Source organism: Morchella sextelata (assembly GCF_020137385.1).
Source record: "Morchella sextelata strain SCLS chromosome Unknown scls_7, whole genome shotgun sequence".
NCBI lineage: Eukaryota > Fungi > Ascomycota > Pezizomycetes > Pezizales > Morchellaceae > Morchella > Morchella sextelata.
The window spans coordinates 831,549-851,622 of NW_025408622.1; the positions used below are offsets into that span (position 1 = coordinate 831,549).

The 20,074-nt window shown below is 46.3% G+C and overlaps 4 protein-coding genes across 4 annotated transcripts; 2 read left to right on the forward strand and 2 right to left on the reverse strand.

Annotated features, from left to right (window-relative positions):
- Positions 1-527: 527 nt before the first annotated feature.
- H6S33_011910 (uncharacterized protein) lies at positions 528-3,965 on the reverse strand (the record flags this gene model as incomplete). The annotated part of the gene is made up of 6 exons (XM_044843264.1): positions 528-758; positions 818-1,243; positions 1,305-3,437; positions 3,512-3,610; positions 3,686-3,795; positions 3,902-3,965. 6 exons carry the CDS (start codon positions 3,963-3,965, stop codon positions 528-530), a joined length of 3,063 nt encoding a protein of 1,020 aa, XP_044695578.1.
- A 5,913-nt stretch (positions 3,966-9,878) lies between these two features.
- H6S33_011911 (uncharacterized protein) lies at positions 9,879-12,168 on the forward strand (the record flags this gene model as incomplete). The annotated part of the gene is made up of 6 exons (XM_044843265.1): positions 9,879-9,985; positions 10,049-10,122; positions 10,187-10,192; positions 10,255-10,472; positions 10,533-10,940; positions 10,990-12,168. The coding sequence occupies 6 exons, from the start codon at positions 9,879-9,881 to the stop codon at positions 12,166-12,168; spliced, it is 1,992 nt and encodes a 663-aa protein (XP_044695579.1).
- A 266-nt stretch (positions 12,169-12,434) lies between these two features.
- H6S33_011912 (uncharacterized protein) lies at positions 12,435-13,518 on the reverse strand (the record flags this gene model as incomplete). The annotated part of the gene is made up of 3 exons (XM_044843266.1): positions 12,435-12,981; positions 13,054-13,149; positions 13,226-13,518. The coding sequence occupies 3 exons, from the start codon at positions 13,516-13,518 to the stop codon at positions 12,435-12,437; spliced, it is 936 nt and encodes a 311-aa protein (XP_044695580.1).
- Positions 13,519-17,259: 3,741 nt separating this feature from the next.
- H6S33_011913 (uncharacterized protein) lies at positions 17,260-19,244 on the forward strand (the record flags this gene model as incomplete). The annotated part of the gene is made up of 8 exons (XM_044843267.1): positions 17,260-17,515; positions 17,571-17,655; positions 17,719-17,851; positions 17,907-18,010; positions 18,067-18,210; positions 18,273-18,506; positions 18,570-18,826; positions 18,886-19,244. 8 exons carry the CDS (start codon positions 17,260-17,262, stop codon positions 19,242-19,244), a joined length of 1,572 nt encoding a protein of 523 aa, XP_044695581.1.
- Positions 19,245-20,074: the final 830 nt, after the last annotated feature.

The following is a 20,074-nucleotide window of genomic DNA, read 5'->3' on the forward strand; positions in this document are numbered from 1 at the left end:
CCTTCGGGACTAGAGTTCGTTAGGAAACGAACGGCATTCCTGGAAAATGTGATGGATCCGGTTGACCAAAACACCACTATTCTAGAGAACCACAGATCCCGAGTTAGCTCCCTCATACCTACTACCGCCGGTACCAAATGACTATATGACTTACCGGGCTTGAGTTTCAAATTCGGCCATATCAGCCAACAAAAGCGGGCCTCGAAATTCAATCATGGTATCGGTATTTGGGCAGGAAACCTTACTCCAAAGAAGAACAAGATACAGGACGGCTATTGTATAAAAGGTCCCATGACTCAACTCAGAAAATCATCTCTCATTGAAACTCTATCCTCAGTCTAGGGATAGAAAATATACAATCATGAACATATCTACATCCAAAATGAAACAACAAAAAGTACTCCAATCCCTCTCGCCCCCGGCCAGCAGTAGCGACAGTGAGTTCATTGATCCCTTGATCATCCCAAAAAGAAATCCCAATGAAAAAGCTAACTAAAAAAATAAATAAATCACACCACGCCCTACTTCTAAGCAGACGTGCAAACCGCTCCTGCCTTAGTTACTGTGACAGTCGCAATCCTCGACACCGTCACACTCTCCGTCTCCGTAACTGTGACTGCACCACCGGCGCCGCCACTACCAGCGGTCGTGCCAGGCGCTTCGACAGTCACTGTAACAGCCGGTGGAGTGACCGTAACTGTAGTGTACCTCGTTATCGGGGCCAAGCTCGTCACCGTACTTGGTGTTGGGACGACAGTCTATTCACAATCAATTAGCACCATTCACCCCACCAGAAATATCAACCAGGAGAACTTACGACCGCAGATGTAACGGTGAGCTGGACTGTCGCTGTCTCAGTGCTAGTCACAGCAGCACTGCCAGAAGCTCCACCGCCAACAGTCACAGTGACTGGCTCCAGAGTTCCAGTAACGCCCTCAGTAGCTGTGGCTGTGACGGTAACTTCGACAGTAGCGGTGCTGGTGACCTGCGGTACTGTCGCATTTCCGGATGCTGTCACGGTTACTTGTACGGTGTTTGTCACTGGGGGGATAGTCTCTCCCGCGGACACGCCGACAGTGATAGTAACTGGCTCGGGAGTTACAGTCTCAGTTGCGGTATGAGTGGTTTGTGACAACGTTGCGTTGGGGGCAGTCACGGTGACCTGGACTGTGTTTGTCACCGGGAGGAGCGTTGAACCGGCGGAAATTCCGACAGTGACTGTTACTGGCTCTGGGGTAATTGTCTATATCACGATATATTAGCTTCAATCTCTCTATTTCTAGGAGTTTGTTATCTCAACTCACCACAGCAGTAGCAGTAACTGTAACCTCCATCGTTGACGTCTCCGTGTTCGTAACCGGCAACAAAGTCTCACCAGCACTCACGCCAACTGTCACAGTAACAGGCTCCCCCGTCACCGTGATCGCCGTTGCAGTAACGGTATGCGTTGCCGTAACCCCCAGACCAACGGTCGAGTTCCCAAAAGGCGGCACCACCAGCGTCGAGTTTCCATATGGCGGCCCCGCAGCAGGCATAGATGGCACAGGCAGGAACGAACCCGTTGATTCCGGCGCTGCAGAAGACGTGAAATAAGTCGCATCGATTCTACGGCTGATGGTCGTAATAACTGTCTCAATACCACCAACGGTACTAGTGATTGTCTTGGTGACGAGCGATCCAGAGGTTGTCTCATCGAGTGGGGAGCCAGTCACGGTGCTGGTGGCTTCGCTGATGGTTGTGACGACCGCTGCGAGAGTTGTCGTCGCTGTGTTGCCTTCCGAGACAATAACTGTAACGACTGGAAGGAGGGTTGTGACTACTGTTGCGGCCTCGGAGGTGCTGGCTGAGACGGCCCTCGATACTGTTCTTGTTAGGGTTGTGCCGTTCGAGATGATGGTAGTGACAGCTGGCTCAAGAGTGCTGACCAGAGTCTCGCTGGGGACGATGATGGTTGTCTCGAGAGGATTGTTTGTCAGAGTCCTGGTGACAGTGGTACCGTTGGTAATGACTGTCGGGACACCGGGCCGCAGAGTGTTGACAAGAGTACTCCCAGGTAGAACGACAGTAGTCTCTAGTGCACCGGTAATGGTCCTTGTTACTGTTGTCCCGTTGGTAATGATAGTTGAGACGCCTGGCTGGAGAGTGGAAACGATCGTGTTACCCGGAACCACGATTGTTGTCTCAAGCGCCGCTGTCAGCGTCCTGGTGACAGTAGTTCCATTCGAGATGATGGTTGAGACGCCCGGCTCAAGCGTGCTAACAATTGTGTTGCCCGCAGATACGATAGTGGTCTCTACTGCGTTGGTGATTGTCCTCGTCACCGTTGTGCCGTTGGAAATGATCGTGGATACACCTGGTTCAAGAGTGCTCACAATTGTCTCACCAGGTGATACAACAGTCGTCTCAATCGCTTCTGTCAATGTCCTTGTAACGGTGGCTCCCTCGGAGACAATAGTAGTTACTCCAGGCTCCAAAGTACTAACGACTGTCTCACCGGGCACCACCACCGTCGTCTCCTCTACATCCGTCAAGGTCCTGGTCACAGTTGCGCCTTCAGAGATGATGGTAGTCACGCCAGGTTCCATCGTAACTACCGACGTGCTGCCGTCCCTTACAATTGTCGTCTCAACCGCACTCAGCACCGTGCTTGTCGCCGTGCTCCCACCCTCAATGATGGTGGTCACACCGGGCTGCAGGGTACTAATAATTGTCTCCCCTGGGACAACGACTGTCGTCTCGACCGCATTCAGGGCTGTGCTAACAATCGTTGTCCCGTCCTGCACAATCGTAGTCACCACCGGCTGTAGGGTCTGTACAAGCGTGCTCCCATCCTGCACAATCGTCGTCTCGATGGTATCCAGGATCGTGCTCGTTACAAAACTCCCGTCGGAGATGATAGTAGTTACAACAGGCTCCAAGGTGCTAATAATAGTCTCTCCCGGCACGACAACGGTCGTTTCCAGTGCACCAGTCAGGGTACGGACCTCTGTTGAACCGTCTTGGACGATGGTCGTCACAGCTGGCTCAAGCGTACTGATAACCGTGCTGCCATCGGAGACAATGGTAGTCGCAACCGGGTTCAACAGTGTTCGGGTAAGCGTGGTGCCGTTCGAGATAACGATTGTCGTCGTGAGCCCAGGCCGTGGAGGGTTCAGTCCGACCAGAGAGGTAGGCAGAGGGAGATCTGAGCTCGTCATGTATGTCGCATCAATAAGGTGGCTAGTAGAAGATGCGTTCGCAGAGCGTGTGAGCGTGATGCCATCGCTGACTAGCGGAACGGTCTTTGTGACTGTGCGGGTCGACGAGGAGCCCGAGACATTATCGAGCAGCGTTCCGGTGACTATCGGGTCCAGCGTTGAGGTCGTCTCGTCACCAGGGTAGTCTGTCTCTGTGACAATAGGTGTTGATGCCGTGACGGTGATGGTGACTTCCGTGACCTGTAGTTTAGGTTTTATTGTCAGCCTATACTACGGTCTCTTATAACACTCTATATAGACAGGGGACTACGAACCGGAGGGCCCAAAGGCGGCGGGCTGCCGGTTCCAGTGCCGTGTGGAAGGCCGGTACCGGTTCCATTGATCAAGTCCAGCGGGCCACCGGGTACGATTCCCTGTTTGGCTTGTTAATACTGTTTCCCCCGAGTATATATGACAGGTGGGGGGGGGGGGGGGGGTGTTCAATATACCATAGTACCCGAAGGGGCCAAAGTCGGGAATCCGGAGGCGTCGCTGGGAGGTGGTTGGGCTTGCCGGACTGCAAGTCTGCGGGCAAGACGCTTGATGTCGCCGAAGCCGACTATATTGTGTAATGTTTAGCATTTGATATATATATATACTCGTACCAGCTAGTAGATTATGAAGGCAAAAGTTAAAGCTAGGGGATATATAACAATGATACATACCAGCCCTCGCATCCACAGCAGCAGCAACATTGAGCGCAAACACGGCAGCAACAATGAATCTCATCTTGTCTCTATAAAATCTCAAAAACGGGTGTACGAACACAGGCTAGCTAGACCTCCGGGGCCAAAGGAAGGTAAGGGTATGCAAAGAAAAGAAAGTACAGCCAGTATCAAACCGCTTGAACGCGACCGGCTACTCGCGCCGAAAAGAAAGAAAGGAAGGGAGAAAAAAACGAAGGTAGTAGTGAACAACTTCACAAAAGTGTTTGGGGCGGCGAGATGGCGAGCTGAGGAGATGGGGGGAGGATTGGACGGGTGGCTATATATGCAAGTGAATTGCTAGCTACATAAGCTACATTAATATCTACCAAACTACAAGATGCTCTACTCCTACTCAGCTCTACGCTACTACGATATGTTTCCCAGGCCTGAGCTGAGTGAGGATCGAAAATCAAATATCCGAGCAGGACAACCGGCCACCCAGGATCACCTTCCCCCCCGCTTGGTGATGACGAGTGGGAACGGAGGGATGCGTGAGAAGGTTCTTTGCAGAGTGATTAAACAAACCGGGCCCCATTGGCTTGAAACATCTGTACTTGCTGGACGAACGGTTGACCCTCCCCCATGGCGAGATTAAGAAAAGGCTGGGCCTGTTTCAAAAGGCCGTTGTTCGTCGTCCGAGGTAGAGAGTCTCGAGTAGAAGCTCTTGCTTGGAGCTGGGAAACGTTGGTGATGGGCAGGCAGCGGAGGTTTTATTGGAAACAGGGGTGGTTTCGGGGGCCTGGTGTGGTGTTGCAGGTGTACGCGCTAGTGGTGTTAGTGCAGCCGAGAATTAGTAGATGGCCCGCTTTGGGTGATGCGATCTATCTATCATCTAGCTAATGCAGGTACACTCTAAAGTTCTTACCTACTCCACCACCCCACTCTATGTCCTACTACTCTACATACTCTTTCTCTCTCTCGCTGCTCACAACTTCACCCGCGCCCCCGTTTTCAGTAGATGACGCTGTACGTGCAGTAGTAGCTCACTAAACGCCCTCACGCCCAGCGCACAGATCACCCGCCGCCCCGCGCGCCCGTCCCGGCCAGGATCCAGTATCACCTCACGCGGGCCTTAATAATTGAGAACGAAACGGCCGGGATACAGAGAGTCAACACCCAACCAGCCCAACTAGCTGCCCATCGCCATCACCATTCCAATCCCAACCCTCCGTAGGCATATACCCCGCAGGAATCTCCTACCTTCCTACCCGGGTTTTTAGACAATTCTACTTACGTCTGCCACAAGGATAGGGCTGGTTCTGCTACGTACGCGAATCGAATGATTGATCTCGATCCAGCTTGAACACAGTCGCCCGGTGGAGCGGCGGAGCGGGGCGGCGGAGGTGGAGATGTAAGGCTGGTGAGCACCTGCTGTAAGAAACTGCCAGTACTACTAGCAGGAGTAGGTACATGTAGTAGCTCGGCCGCAACCCGGAAACATAGATACTTGACATACGCTGCTTTGCGGCACTCCTCAACCAAACCACGCAGCCGGTCTCGTCCTACACACGAGCTGAGATGACAGCTCTGGATCCATCCGGATGAGCCCGACATTCCTTCAAACCTAGCGCAGCTAAGATTAAAGATACCCCGCAGTCGGGTCCATATAACGGTCCGATCCATGATCGACGCGGCCGGGCAGATAACCGCACAGCATCCGAGAGTGCCGCTCGCTCAAGAGCGAAAAACAGGTTCTAGTGATTCTTAGCTGTACGGGCTTCAAGCATCCCCGTGGAGATGAGTTTAGATTGGGAGTACGACGCGCACTTGGAAGACTCGGCCATGATTCAGCGGTTGCTAGTGGTGTTTGCTGTGATGGCAGGGCTGTGGGAAGGTGCGAGTTTTGGTATCATGGTGATATCCATCCAATCTGAACTCAACTCGTGGAGCCCTGTCTACATGTACCTATATGTATCTATGTATAGGTCCTAGCCGGAAACGCAAGCGCATATTCTGATATTAGTGCCTTGCAGCCAGGCACCCATGCACCTTGATGAACTTAACTCCTCGAATCCTGTTAATTACAGGTTGGATGTCTGTCGAATGTCACAGACATGACCATTACACAATTTCACGGCAATCTCGGGATCTCCGGCGCAGCAGATCTTCATTGTATGGCTAGGCCTAATAGAACCACCTGTTGGCTTCCAAGGTTCCTCTGCAATCGAGGGCTCCTGCAAGTGTTCGGCTTACTTCCGGAAGGCATCATGGAGTACCTCATACTATCAGTATAGACGGCGAGAAATCCGACGTATCTTATCTACTTCTCTCTGAAAATCTAAAGTGAAGAAATTCGCCTACTCTACACAGAAAGCTAAGAACACGAACCGAAACCCGAGGACAACTCTGTGGATTTGGTTCATGAAGCAAGATCGGAGAACCGTGACATCCATTAGTCCGTGATATTATAGCTCCACGCGTTGATTGTTGTGGTCTCGATATATTATCTCGAGATCGAACCGGCCAGAACCCTGTGCAGAGCCGAGTGCTACCTAGAGTCAATGACACTGGTAAAGAGGTTGGTTGGGAGGTTATGAAAGAGATCTACGGATGAGTATGTTTTATGTCCGTTATATGGTTGGCGGAAGGTACTAAGAATCTTGGTTATTCAGCGCCATACTGTGCAATAATGCCCAAAATGTCCCAGTGGATGTGAATCATCAGCGATCACTCGATAATATCGTCACAAGGGTTAGGTATCCGAGAAATCCCAGCTCGCTCTCCCTCGATGTGGGGAAAGACGAACTCCGAGGTCTATCGTGTGTCTTATTATCTTTGAAAAGTAACTACTAAGATCTTCATCTTTCCAAGTCACAATAAATCCAGCAAATAATCCTCAAAAAATGGTATCCATTTAAGAAACTAAGCCAAAAGCTGGACCGGTGAACGAGGAGGCATCGCTTCTATAAACATGAAAATCACGTACGCTCCATACGTCTAAGTCTAAAGTGCATATCGGTCCAAATTATATTACCTAGAGGATTATCATAGATATTGTTAATACTGGGGTCTTGAACTCGCGATAGGACAGTAGCTTTTGTTACTTTACTATCAGTCCTCAAAGTCATGAACATCCAGATAGTACAGATTCTCATATGGAATGAGACGGTTTGCTGCGCGTGCACAAGAAGGCGCGCTCTAGCGAAATATGGGAAAGTATATTCTCAAGATCAAAGCGCCGGAAGCAGGAAGCTCTTGAAGTCCTATCACCACCATCACCACCGTGAGGAATCCAGCACAAATATTAAATACCAAATATAATTTTACGCTTCCGTATTACTGTGATAGAAGAAGCGAAAAGGCGTGGAAATAGACTACCCTAGTGTTGACTTTTGATGTGTGACCAATCGAACTACTCATTCCATGCTTCTCAGGGCCGGGGCCCGGGGGATCCAGCCAAATCAAAGCAAAGCGTGCACGCCAAATAAAAGAAATTTCGCGAGGGAGAAACAAGAATCCCCGTCGAGAAACATCCATCTCTAATCTTAGCTAGTCGATGGCATGTGATGAGTGTTTTCAGATGATTAGACACGTCTTCGCCACTCAAATCTTCCGGATTGCGTCAGTCAGAAGCGTACGGTCTAGAGTTTAGATGGGGCTGTGCATAGTGTACGTACAACCCAAAGATTGAAATGATCTAATCCCTTGCAATTGTGTAAGTTGGTAGGGCTGGCTTTTCTAACCGGGATTTGCTAGAACATGGCAGCCTTGCAATGATCACATATCCATGGCGCACTGCTGCTGAGGTAAACAAGGAGAATCGTGGGGATCCATGGACTGCGCATGTGCTATCTTTCTTATTTGTTGTCATTCAATCTAAATACAAAAAAGTACTCGTTATATTGCGGAATTTTTTTATCGGTAGTTTGAGGAGTGGAGATGAATCTTGACGAAAGTCTAACTTAACTTCATAACTGAGGCTATCCCCAAAGACCACCAGTTGTGAACACACCTCGCCGCAAGCTTGACTACACTAGGATTTAGTTGTTAGCTCCCGCAACCAAGACACCAAGCCCCCGGCGGCCCGCTGTGCATACTTTAAGCTCATAACACTAATCAAGTAGCTTGGAATACAAAAGCTTCATCTGAAAAACCTTGTAGGTATAAAAGTACATGAAGTACATACTCAGGGTAGGTAAGTACATGTAGTATATACCGGACACTACAGGTTTCTTCTGGTCCAGTGCCAATGAGCGCGCGCTAGGCATGAACTATACCAAAAAAAACCAGAGACAAAACTCTATAATAATTTCCCGGTACTTTTTGTCTACCCCGAGTACTAAGGACGATACAGGCAGACAAGCTACATAGCACCTGGCAGTTTATCAAACTACATACTTCTTCTCGCTACTCCTTGAGCGTCTCCCATCTTTAGTAACCAGGCTAGTTCTGTATACCAAGGAACCTCAAAAATTAAAAGTAGCCTTCAAAACATGGCTGTCGTTTCGGCATTCGTGATATCGGGCAGATTCTACCCTATTCTTGTTGCTGGGAAACTTGTAGAGTATTTGGTGTGCTTGTATTATGTAGGTAGTAGAATGCAAAACCTAATTGACTGAACTGGCCACACCATCCATCATACGTAGTACTCCATGGTGTTGGTACAACACCTCGCCTTTCTCGCATATGCGACGACAAGAGAATTACATATTATTTTAAGATCTTTATGTATGCAGGCCTTTGTGCATGAGGCTCGCTTAGACTAGGCTTCTAGAAGACAGCTCTTACCGGGGACTTCACATCTCGGGAATTAAAATACATACCCATGAAAATGAGGTCGGCGAAGATGCCGCGCCGGGTTGCACACCTTCAATCATGCTAGGATCTTTTAATTGGGGAGGGGTTGATGAAGTTTGCTCAGCTTGTAGCTCCCATTTTATACGCAACCGATCACATATAAGATCTGTGAAAGAACTTCTTTCGCAACGTTCTCACAGCGGATGGAATGCGCGCTGACACAATCACAGCTTGTCACTCGATTAACCACTCAATAACAACAATGCTCTTTCTTCTAGGAGCGTACGAAGTACAACAACCAGAATTTGTTTTCCTATAATGGATTGCACAAGCGATAAACCTTTAGCATTTCGCTTATGGCGGCATCCTCTCATTCGAAAAGTCGGTAACTCAATACATGTACCCACGATTCGATATCCGGCTGGATGGTGGTTAAAGGGTCAAAAAAAAAAAAAAAAAAAAAAAAAAAAAAGAATCCCAGGAGGCCTTGTTTGCTTGTTTTATCTTCATATATAAAGAGAAGTTAAGGTCTGGATTACGTATATAGAAAATTACAGAATCGTCCTTTCTCTTGGCAAAATATACCTACAGCAACACGTGTTCATCACTGACCACGAACTTTACGAGAGGCTTTGATGGTACATGTAGTACTCTACTGCTGATAAAGCTATGTTGATCTCAGGTTCGATGTTCTTCATCCAGATTGATCCTGATCGACATGCCAAGAAGGGAATCGGCATGGTTCTTTCCTGGTGAAACCGCGTAATTTTACATAAGCTTTTGAGAGGTGTTGACACACAGCTGATCGGCAAAATTAAATAACAGCTCAAATGTCGGAGCCTGTCCCGCGTTTGAAACCAGAGTCTGATGGGATTGTGCATTAGATACACTCAAAGATAAAGGAGTGGACTTGGGTGGCTTCCTGCAACGTACCAGAATGTCCTGCTTACCCACATCCCACTTTTGCCTTTAGAGCTGGAATTCTCTTTCCATCCCTTTTCTTCCCCTTCTCCTTTCAGGAGTGCTCTTTCTCTTCTACCATTCACTCGTTTGCATCTTGCCTATCTTGTTCCGAGGGCCCAAGAACCTGTCTCTAATCTCTAATCTGCCACTTTTGTTTTCGAAAGACATTTTATTCATTTATCCATTTATTCATCCAACCGTCTAGATCTAGTGCCCTGATCACGCCCTGATCACCATGGGCGCCAACGACGACGACGATAGAGCAACCGAGCTGCCCACGACAAATCTTGACGTGCCTGTAGCGACACCTCGTAGTAAAATTCCTTCGGCTGTCTATGTAATGTGAGTTTACCTAGCAAGGCCTGTAGCAAATATAACAGCTCCTGACATCGTGACTTGTGACAGTGTATGGATCTCTTTGAGTTCGGCTGTCATTCTATTCAATAAATGGATCCTAGATCCAAAAACCACCAATTTCCGTAAGATCATCCAGCTCTTCAGTACTACTTGAGGTAATCGTTATTAACTAAAAGCGATTTTTAGGATTTCGTGCGCCCCCCCGTCTTAACTCCAACCATCTAATCGCGTGTAAACTGACTGGCCAAAAATAGCTATTTTTCTTACGACATGGCATCTGTTATTCTCGTCAATCGCAACGCAAATCCTGGCGAGGACAAGCACTCTTCTTGATGGGCGCAAAACGGTTAAGATGACTGGCAAAGTCTACCTCAGGGCCATCGTCCCAATCGGATTATTTTTCAGCTTAAGTCTGATCTGTAGTAACAAGGCGTATCTTTACCTAAGCGTATCATTCATTCAGATGTTAAAGGTAGCCAGCCTAGACTTTATCTACAACTTTGTAGTGCGAATTAAGCTAAACAAAAACTAGGCAACAACCCCCGTCGCAGTTCTTCTCACTAGTTGGAGTTTAGCAGTAGAAAGGCCAAATCTCAAGACCCTACGGAATGTCTCGTTCATTGTCATTGGTATTATGATTGCCTCATACGGAGAGATCCTCTTCGTCCCTACTGGTGTTGTTTACCAAGTTTTTGGTATCGCCTTCGAAGCCGTCAGGCTTGTGATGGTTGAACGTCTGCTATCCTCGGCGGAATACAAGATGGATCCCCTAGTATCATTATACTACTTCGCACCCGTTTGCGCCTTCATGAATTTCTTGATGTTTCTGATCTTCGAGAGCTCCACGCTGGCTATGTCCGATCTCGCCCGTGTTGGCTTAATAATGTTCTTCTTTAACGCCTTGGTCGCATTCTGTTTGAACGTCTCTGTAGTGTTTTTGGTAAAACCCGCCCCTAGCTTTCGCTTTTTTACGTGCTAATTAGGATTAGATCGGGAAAACCTCATCTCTTGTGCTCACACTCTGCGGTGTCCTGAAAGACATTCTTCTCGTATGTGCCTCTGTTCTTATTTGGGGAACCCCAGTCACAGCCATACAATTGTTCGGTTACAGCATTGCTTTGAGCGGCCTCGTGTACTTCAAATTAGGAGGGGAAAAGATCCGTGAGCACTTTGCGCAGCTGCGTGGGATGAGCTCCAGGAGCTCGGCGTCACGGAAGACCTTCGCTGGTGTAGGCGTTGCATTTGTGTTGTTGATGGTTGGGAGGCTGTATAGCGGGGCGTCCGGCTCTACAAGTGAAGTCGACATAATTGGAGCCGACAAGACAGTCCACGGTTCAATGCCCGCTTATACGAATAATAAAGGCTCCAGCACTATGCCAACACCAAAAAACAAATTCGATATTGTCATCAGCATGTATAAGGAGGACCAAATAAAAATGGCAGAACAGCTCAGAGAACTCAAAGGCCTCACATCGCTCAAAGGCCTCGAACCTAAAGTCATTATTTATGTCAAGGATCAGGAGGCAGATGCGGAGTCCATTAAAAAGACTGTTGGAGCAGATGTCGTAAAGATTATTCCAAACAGGGGCCGCGAGGGTGGAACATACCTCCATCACATTGTGAACGAATGGGATAATTTTGCGGCGCATACGATGTTTCTCCAAGGCGACATGCACAAATTCCAGAAGCTCACAGACCGGATTTCCGATTATTTTGTTCCAAAAACTGGAGTACTATCCCTTGGTTTTGGTCAAAGTACTTGTGAATGCAACAACTGTAAAGATTCATGGGGCGGCGAGGATATCTGGTTTCGAGTTCCTGAAGTTTGGTCTGCAGTTCATGGCGAACTGTGTCCTAATTCTGGAATTCTGATATCATATGGCGGGCAGATGATCGTTTCAGCGAGCCGTATGCGATCTTCTCGGAAGCAAGTCTATGAGCATATTAAGGGGATTTTGGAAAGTGATGAGGAGCATTGGATCCATGCAGACTCGAAGGCCGATAGTTTCGTTGATAAACCCGACAACCCGTTTTTTGGGCATACTTTGGAGAGAAGTTGGATGACCCTCTTTCATTGTTCTGACCCTAAATTGGCGGTTACATGCCCTTCGCTCGACAAAAGGAGAGGAGAGAATGACTCGGATGGAACGTGCCAGTGCCTTGATTAAACCCAAGGCTCTGAGAACAGGCAGGGTATGGCGTCCAGGTTGATTATTTATTGATTGCATGTTTTTCGAGGAAAGTTGTATTAGTCAAAACTCATGTCCAATCTGGTCCAACTGTACGTGTAAATATGGTAGACATTTTTTTTCTTAATTGATTTAGGTCAAGCATGGTATAGCAGGCTATGTATGTTCCATATAATCATGGTTTGGTACTAGTTATGTATCCATAACGCAGATATTATTTCTAGGTCATAGATTACAATAGATAATCAATTTTTGAAATCGCCCTTAGTCTCCCATTCAAGGTCCTCATAATATGGCGAAAAATTCAACCATCCCATTTCCGGCGATCCCATCTCAAGCTTCGTAAACTCTCTCTCTGTACCTCCGATAATCTTGACCCTCGACTCTTCTGGTATCTTCCCTGTTTGGTTCCTCCCCACCGCGCTATCAAAAAGCAGCTGTGCCCGACAGCACATTTCAAAATTCAAAAACCACCAGGCTGCCTCATCGATGCTTGATTGGCCAAAGGCCAATGCCCCGTGATTCTCCAAAACCGCAATCTTCTTCAGTCCCTCACTCTCACCGCCAAGGAGCTTGGAAATCCGAACACCCTCATCTCGGCCTTGGATCAACCCGCCAAAGGGAACAAGGACATGAGAGTTATGGAAGACGCAGCTGTCCTGATTTATCATGTCAAGCTGACGGCCAAGAGCGCTGAAAGCTTTGGAGTATGGGCCATGGACGTGCACTATCCCTATGAGTGAGGGATTTGCTTCGTGCAAAGCTGAATGAAGCGACGTCGCAGACGCATCTCTAAGGTTAAAGCATAGTTTAATAAGTATGTTTTTGGCTCAAAAAACTCATTCAAACGCGGTATAAACTCACACAGCACTATCTCCCTCCACAACTTCACCCGCATGATTAACAAGCACCAAGTCCGAAGCTTTCATACGTGAAAACGATTTGGTCCATGGGTTTACCCTTATATCATCTCATCAATTTTCCGCAAAGAATAACTAGCATAATGGCAGCACCCAAGATGTCACTATCTACCTACCAAAAACAATCTGGCTTCACAGCGTCCCTCACGCTGCAATGCCCTGCAATCCCTTCCCCATGTCCATGTTTGCCCAGAACTCTAAAAACGGCTGCCAGGTGCTCTTTCCTGTATATACTTTCCTCGGCGGAGTTTTCAAAGCTCGGCAGGATCGGACGTGTGCGGCCTGATGCCAGTTTATAAAATGGGGAGGTGGTGATGTCTGTGGTTGTGGGGAACGAATAGCCTTGGGAATCAACTCCTCCTTTGAAGGAAGACATTGTACGGAGGAAGGTTCGGGTGCGGAGCATCATCTCGTAGGGAGCCTAGGTATATGACTGTAGAGTATATGTAACGTATCTATGATAATGCAAAAGGTACCACTAGGAGTGGAGACTGCCATGATTTGACTCACACGATATTAAATAAGCTGAGCGCCCAAAAAAGCTATCGATCGACGACTGTGAAAGATATCATTTAGGCGTATCTGACCTGGTCCATAAGCAATAAATAAAGCCTTAATGTCGGCATTTACTATATATATCTTCGATCCTTGTTATAGGCAGTTGGTTGGGTTAGGGTTGGCTATCATTATCTTCATTTTGTCTACCACAGACTTGACAAGCAAAAAGGTATGAAATATTCCGTTGCGGGGAATTGAACCCCGATCTAGTCGGTGAGAGCGACTGATGCTAACCATTACACCACAACGGATAAATTGTAAACAAATATTTTGGTAACTTATTGATTTAATATAGCTCAAGCTTGAGTGGAAGTCCCTACTTACTCTATATTACGTACGTAGACCTACGTACTAATTGATTACTAAAAGTGTATTTTCAATTACTTGTAGCTCAAATGCTTTCATTACGGTCGGAGAAACCTAGACTCTATGTTGTATGTGGTTTGGCGTCTAACTATATAAGGTTAGTCTATCACTGAAAACCCAGAATCAGATCTTCTCAGCTATGATATCTTTTTTTTGTGGCAGAGGAGCTCAGGGGACGTTGAATGGGGAAGATCCTTAAGTTGCATAGGGAAAATGGCTTTCACGAGTGGTCTTGATTCTCCACGTGATTGTAATCGCGATATCTCACTCGTGCCTTACATAATGGATTCCTTTTCGTTAGGGTTTTTTTTTTTTGTTTGTTTAATCCTTTTCGTTAGGGTCCTGCAGGAAGCCTGGAGTGTACCGACAGATTTTACTTTCTAAACTATATAGTCTTCCTCATCGTCACCAAGAACGTTTTCTATTGGTTGCGTACTATAGCTATTTCTAATATTGGTTGCATATCATTACACAAGTAGACAAAGAACTACTCCCGAGATGGAAGGGAACTGGCATTAAAAGGCGTGTAGCTATTGCAATTGATTGATATAAAAGAACAAACACTGACAGAACTACAGCTATATTTTTATATATCAAGGTCGAACTTCCCTGATAGCATTTTATCATGAACTACATGTACATACTAAAGCTACATGTACTCATTGAATGACTTAGAGTGCATACTAGAGCTAATAAATCGCAGATTACCTATAAGGAGAGATGAAGATGAGGTTTAGTGCGTGCGTGTGCCTGTACGTTTGGATTACCCAATAATCCAGAATGGCAGCAATAATCTAAGAAATTACTATCGCAATACCGCCCGCACCTTCATTTCCTCACTACATTTGGGCGGCCGGAGGCCGCACTCCGCTTGTATGCTTATAAAGATGTGCACGGTGCTATGTAATGAGAACGAATGCATCCATTAACTTTCCCAATATCGGCAGGAGAATCCTTGTTCCAAGAGATACATGTATGTATATTGGCCAGCTAAAGTTGCATTATGTACCATGATACAGGTACTGTTCACGTACTTGTACTTTCAAGTCATGTAAATTTAAGTATTGCATGTATTACATGTACTAGGTGCGTATTTATATGAATACTACATGTAGTAAAGGACATCTAAACGGCTTAAAATGATTAGATAACTGTACATAATCACTGGGTTCTCAAACAACTTCAGTTGGGCCGCACTCTCGGGATCCTATGTGCATAGGAATCCTACTCGAGTACCAGTACGAGTTGATTAAATAGAGGAGACAGACATTTACGATTTTTCTCTGGAACGATGAAAATTGGGGTTGAAGGAGGATAAGCTCGATGGCTTATGGTGGATGGGCGTTCTCATCCTTTGGCATTCAATTCATGAATAAGATATACGCATATGTGCGTACAATTTCACCCCGGATCCACCTATACACAAAGAATAAAGTTGACAAACCACAATATAAAGTGGCCTGAGCCGTTTTCTTCAATGGCGCAGCGCCTACTTTGCCTACGTGCCAAATATGACTAAAAGCCTACCTAGATATTTCTCCATAGATCATCAGCCTAATATCAACTTATTGATCCCGAAGAGGCTGCGTGTGCCTCAGAATGGGAGAATGATCTACATTAGCTATCTATAGTGGGATGGCGATGGATTCGTTACTAGGAATATTGTGAGGTCCAGGACAGGTTTGGTTGCTCAAGCTAGGCTCCTCCGATAGACTTTACAGCCGAAGAAACTATCATGTGAATGGTATACCAGACCTGAACATAGAAAGGATCAGTGAACCACACACCCATAAAGCGGTCCAAAGGTCATCTTGCACATTGACTAGACTGGTAGATCAGGATATTGGCTGCTTTTCCTCAGTACAGTAGGATTGGCGCCGTCATGTGATCAACGGTTCGTAATGTCTTTACGTGGCGAGGTTTGAGGGATCTCGTGTCCCCAATACACGCGATAGGTTTCAATCACGATATATCACTCACATCAAGATGGAATCTGATACAACCCAGCGCAAGAACTTATTGAACAACAGTACTGTGAATTGACGAGAATAGTAATATTGTTAAGAATAGTGGTATTTATTACTTGGGGACATGATGAGACACTCCAAGTATCAATTCTGGTATTTCTCTTTACTAGAGTGCTAGCTATTAATTCCGCGAACTCAAAATAAGTATATTTGAGACTCCTGCTAGAATACCCTACAAAAAAAGATACCAACTAACGTGGCATAAGTAACTTTGGAATACGTCGACTCCTGGCGTAATCGTATCCCACTGTATGTACCCGGTTATATTTCATGTTTCGACCACCCCCAGGTTTGCGAATCGTAGTGATAAGAGCAAACGTACAAAAAACCTGGATCCAAGATGAGGGCCAATTCAAGAGGAATTATAATGACCCGAGATCTTCCCAAATCATGGTGTGTGAAGAATTATGCCTCATACTATAAGATACCTTCCCGCCCGAACTGCAAGACCCGGTAAACATCAACCCGACTAGCTTTGGGACACCATGAGAGCCTCGAGTATAGATATAAAAAATCATATGACTATTCTCATACAGATGAGTAGTCTGGAATCTTGGCATATACCAGGAAATAGGGCACGCAGTTACTTAAACACAGCTGCACAGATACCCAGGCCTAGGTTTCACCAGAAAATCCGCGTTTGCTCCCAAGCATGTCTGGAACGAGAAAGAAAAAGGAAAAAGACATATGAATGTTGTCTAGTGACCTCATGGCAGGTCTATGGCTAGAATATTATGCCAGAAATATGTTTCCATCCTCGTCACTGGGTCGAATTGCGGGCGCCGGAGGAGTCGTCGGGACAGCTCCGGAGGTCTTAGCGTGATCCCCACAGCCATGCCCAACAGCGGTCCGGCAATTGTCCCTGAAAAACGTTCAAAGATGGGCCCCTGTAGCGAGCCAAGCGAACAGATTGTAGCTTTTCCGCCCCCTTCTGGCTTGCCCCAGACTTCTAGGCTGGATAATCCTACCCCGCTTCGCTATGATCCCAGTTTTTCTCGGGGTAGAATGTGGAGAAAGGAGTGCTTCAAGAGAGCTCATCCATGGCTAATATCCCGAATTGGTAAACGATTTGTTGTGGTTTAAGGGCGTGGAAATTAGTAGCTGAATATTTATATATTGTGTTGTGCCTGCTCTCTCAATTTTCCCAGGCAGTCACTGCAGTCGCCTCAGGTTTGAGAATAATATAATAGACGTTCAACATGGCAACCCAGCAGCACCATGTCACTGACTCGGCAAACGTTAGGCCTTTATCGGCCAGCGTTGTTGAGAGTATCGATGTTGCCGACAAATCACTTGAGCAAGTTCCCCAGGAAGAACATGGGAAGAAGGCGGAATACACATTTTGGACAGCTTGGATGTATATTTTTGACTGGTATCCATCTCATTACCCACCGGAAGAACGTAAACTTTTGAGAAAGCTTGATGCGTGCATGTTGACATTTTGTTCGCTGTTGTGTAAGTAACTCAGTTGTAGAGAGGAATATTTACGGCTTACTGATATGATGGTTAGTCTTTTTGAAATACCTTGATTCGTCAAATATTATTAATGCATACAACTCGGGAATGAAAGAAGACCTCAATCTCAAGGCAAACGAGTAAGTAAAATCAAATCAGAAAACCAATATCAAGCCGTAGTGGTTACTAACATTGAAGTGTAGATACTCATTCTTCCATACATTTTATACCATGGGCTATCTGATCTTCCAAGTCCCGGCGTTGATGATACTTTCTCGGCCAAAGATCTCACGTTGGTTTGTGCCCTCATGTGAGCTTGCATGGGGTGTTGTTACTGTAGGTCTATGAGCGGAAAACAAAACTCTTCGAGTCTTCATCTAACACACTGTAGTTTTGTCAAAGCCGTGTAAACACCGCTCCTCACATCTATGGGACTCGATTTCTGCTCGGGGCCCTTGAAAGCCCTTCATTTTCTGGAACTAATTTTATCCTTGGGTATGTTGACTGGTTCCAGAGGTCGATGTCTAGGACTAACTCTGTTACCCATCTAGATCATGGTACCGCAGTGATGAGCTTTTCAAACGCGCTGGTGTCTGGTATGTCTCAAATAACCTAGGTCAAATGTTCTCCGGATTCCTCCAGGGGGCAGCATATAAGAATTTGGCCGGAGTTGGAGGAATGCCCGGATGGAGATGGTACGTTAATCAAAATTCAGTTCGAGAGCAGGGATTAAGCGCCGATATTCATGCATGTATAGGCTATTTATCATTGACGGGATCATTACGGTCCCCATTGCCATCGCTGGATATTGGTTATACCCCGGTCTTCCGACTTCCGGAAAGCCATGGTTCTTTACCCCACGGGAGTACGAGATCGCTATCAGTCGTATGGAGAGAGAGGGCGTTGCCGCCAGTGGAAAGATTAACAAGAGGATGATCAAGAGAATACTGTCGAAATGGCACTTTTGGCTGGTAGTTCCTGCATACATCTTGTAAGTCCTACTTTCCCATTCCAATGCTTATCAAAAGCCTAGCTGACGGTTACTTCTTTCTAGCTTCTTGAGCTCCTCGTACCCAAACGGTCAGATGGGTCTTTGGCTTAAGGATATGACTAACAAGCACGGAACCTACTCGATTCCTCAAATCAACTACATTCCAACCGGTGCTGCAGCTGTTTCGGTTGTATCTGCAATCATTTGTAGTTCTTTGTGCTTGCTCTATCCGATCTGGGCTGTCTTCAGTGTAGTCCAAGGAATCACATTGTTTGGACTGATCTCACTCCTTGTCTGGGATATTCCGTATGACCACAAGTGTACGACCCTAATTCGCTTCTGGAACTAATTCAATGGATTTTATACTGACCAAACCTAGTTGTTTCTTACTACCTCCTCGGATTCACTGCGGCAGTCAGCCCAATTCTCTTCTCATGGGTCAATGTAATTTTGAAAGATGACGCAGAAGCACGTGCCTTTACAATAGGCTGCATGATGACTCTAGCATGGGCAATCTATGCCTGGATCCCACTAGTAGCGTTTCCTGCTGTAGACGCCCCAAAATGGCGAACGGGATATATCCTTGCGGTGGTGTTTTCACTATTGACCTGGGCCTTGATGATGCTGGGCCAATGGCTCCATCGACGTGAGCAACGGATGGTGGCTCAGCAACATATCACTGATGACGAGAAGCCTAATGTGGAGTATCAGGAGGATAGAATGACTGAAAAGATCTGATATGCCTGGTACGGATTGTTTATGAAATTATGCTTTTGACAAGGAAGGTCGTTTGGTTTTATTTGTACTCGATATAAAAAGCAAAGGAATTGGTGTAAAATAACCTTTGGGGGTGCACCTTTTTCGATATATATGCCAATGCACGTGATGCTGGTTTATGTGACAGGAGATTGAGCGTGAGAGGAGTAGTTCTAAATTCGTCCGACAGCATCCCATCTTGTGTACCAAAGCGAGATTCGCGGTTGGAATATTGTACCCCTGTATTCTCCACTAACCAACGGACCGTGTTCATAAAAGGAGATACTACTTGCGATGCCAAGTCAGTAATTGTAGCGTTCATAGGATATCACTCGCCTGTGCTAAGCCCACGTTCTAGGCACACAACTATGCCTAGCCTTCCAAGAAAACAAGTGCCGAACACCGAGACTAGCTAAGCGTAGTCACAAGAGATCACTCAGTTGAATCGACTATCCTTATCAGTTGATTTAGGCAAAATACCAACTGGGCTAGCTTCTTTGAATTTGTAGATCATGGACTACTCCAGATCAATGATTGACCCCACTAAGTATCACTCGTACATAGATATAGCCGTATGTCGCTATCAACTGATGACGAGAGAACGATTGACTTTATTGAAAATGTCCAGCAATGAGCTTAACTTCTATACAATGTATCTTAACCATACAGACTTCATTCATTCATTTCGTTTGATATAATAAAAAAAATATAGCGAACGTATTTATCTTAAACCAGACACCAGCGAATGTATAATTTTTCCCCTTAACCCAAAACCAAACTCCTTCCAAAAAACCCAAACACAAAACTTTGAT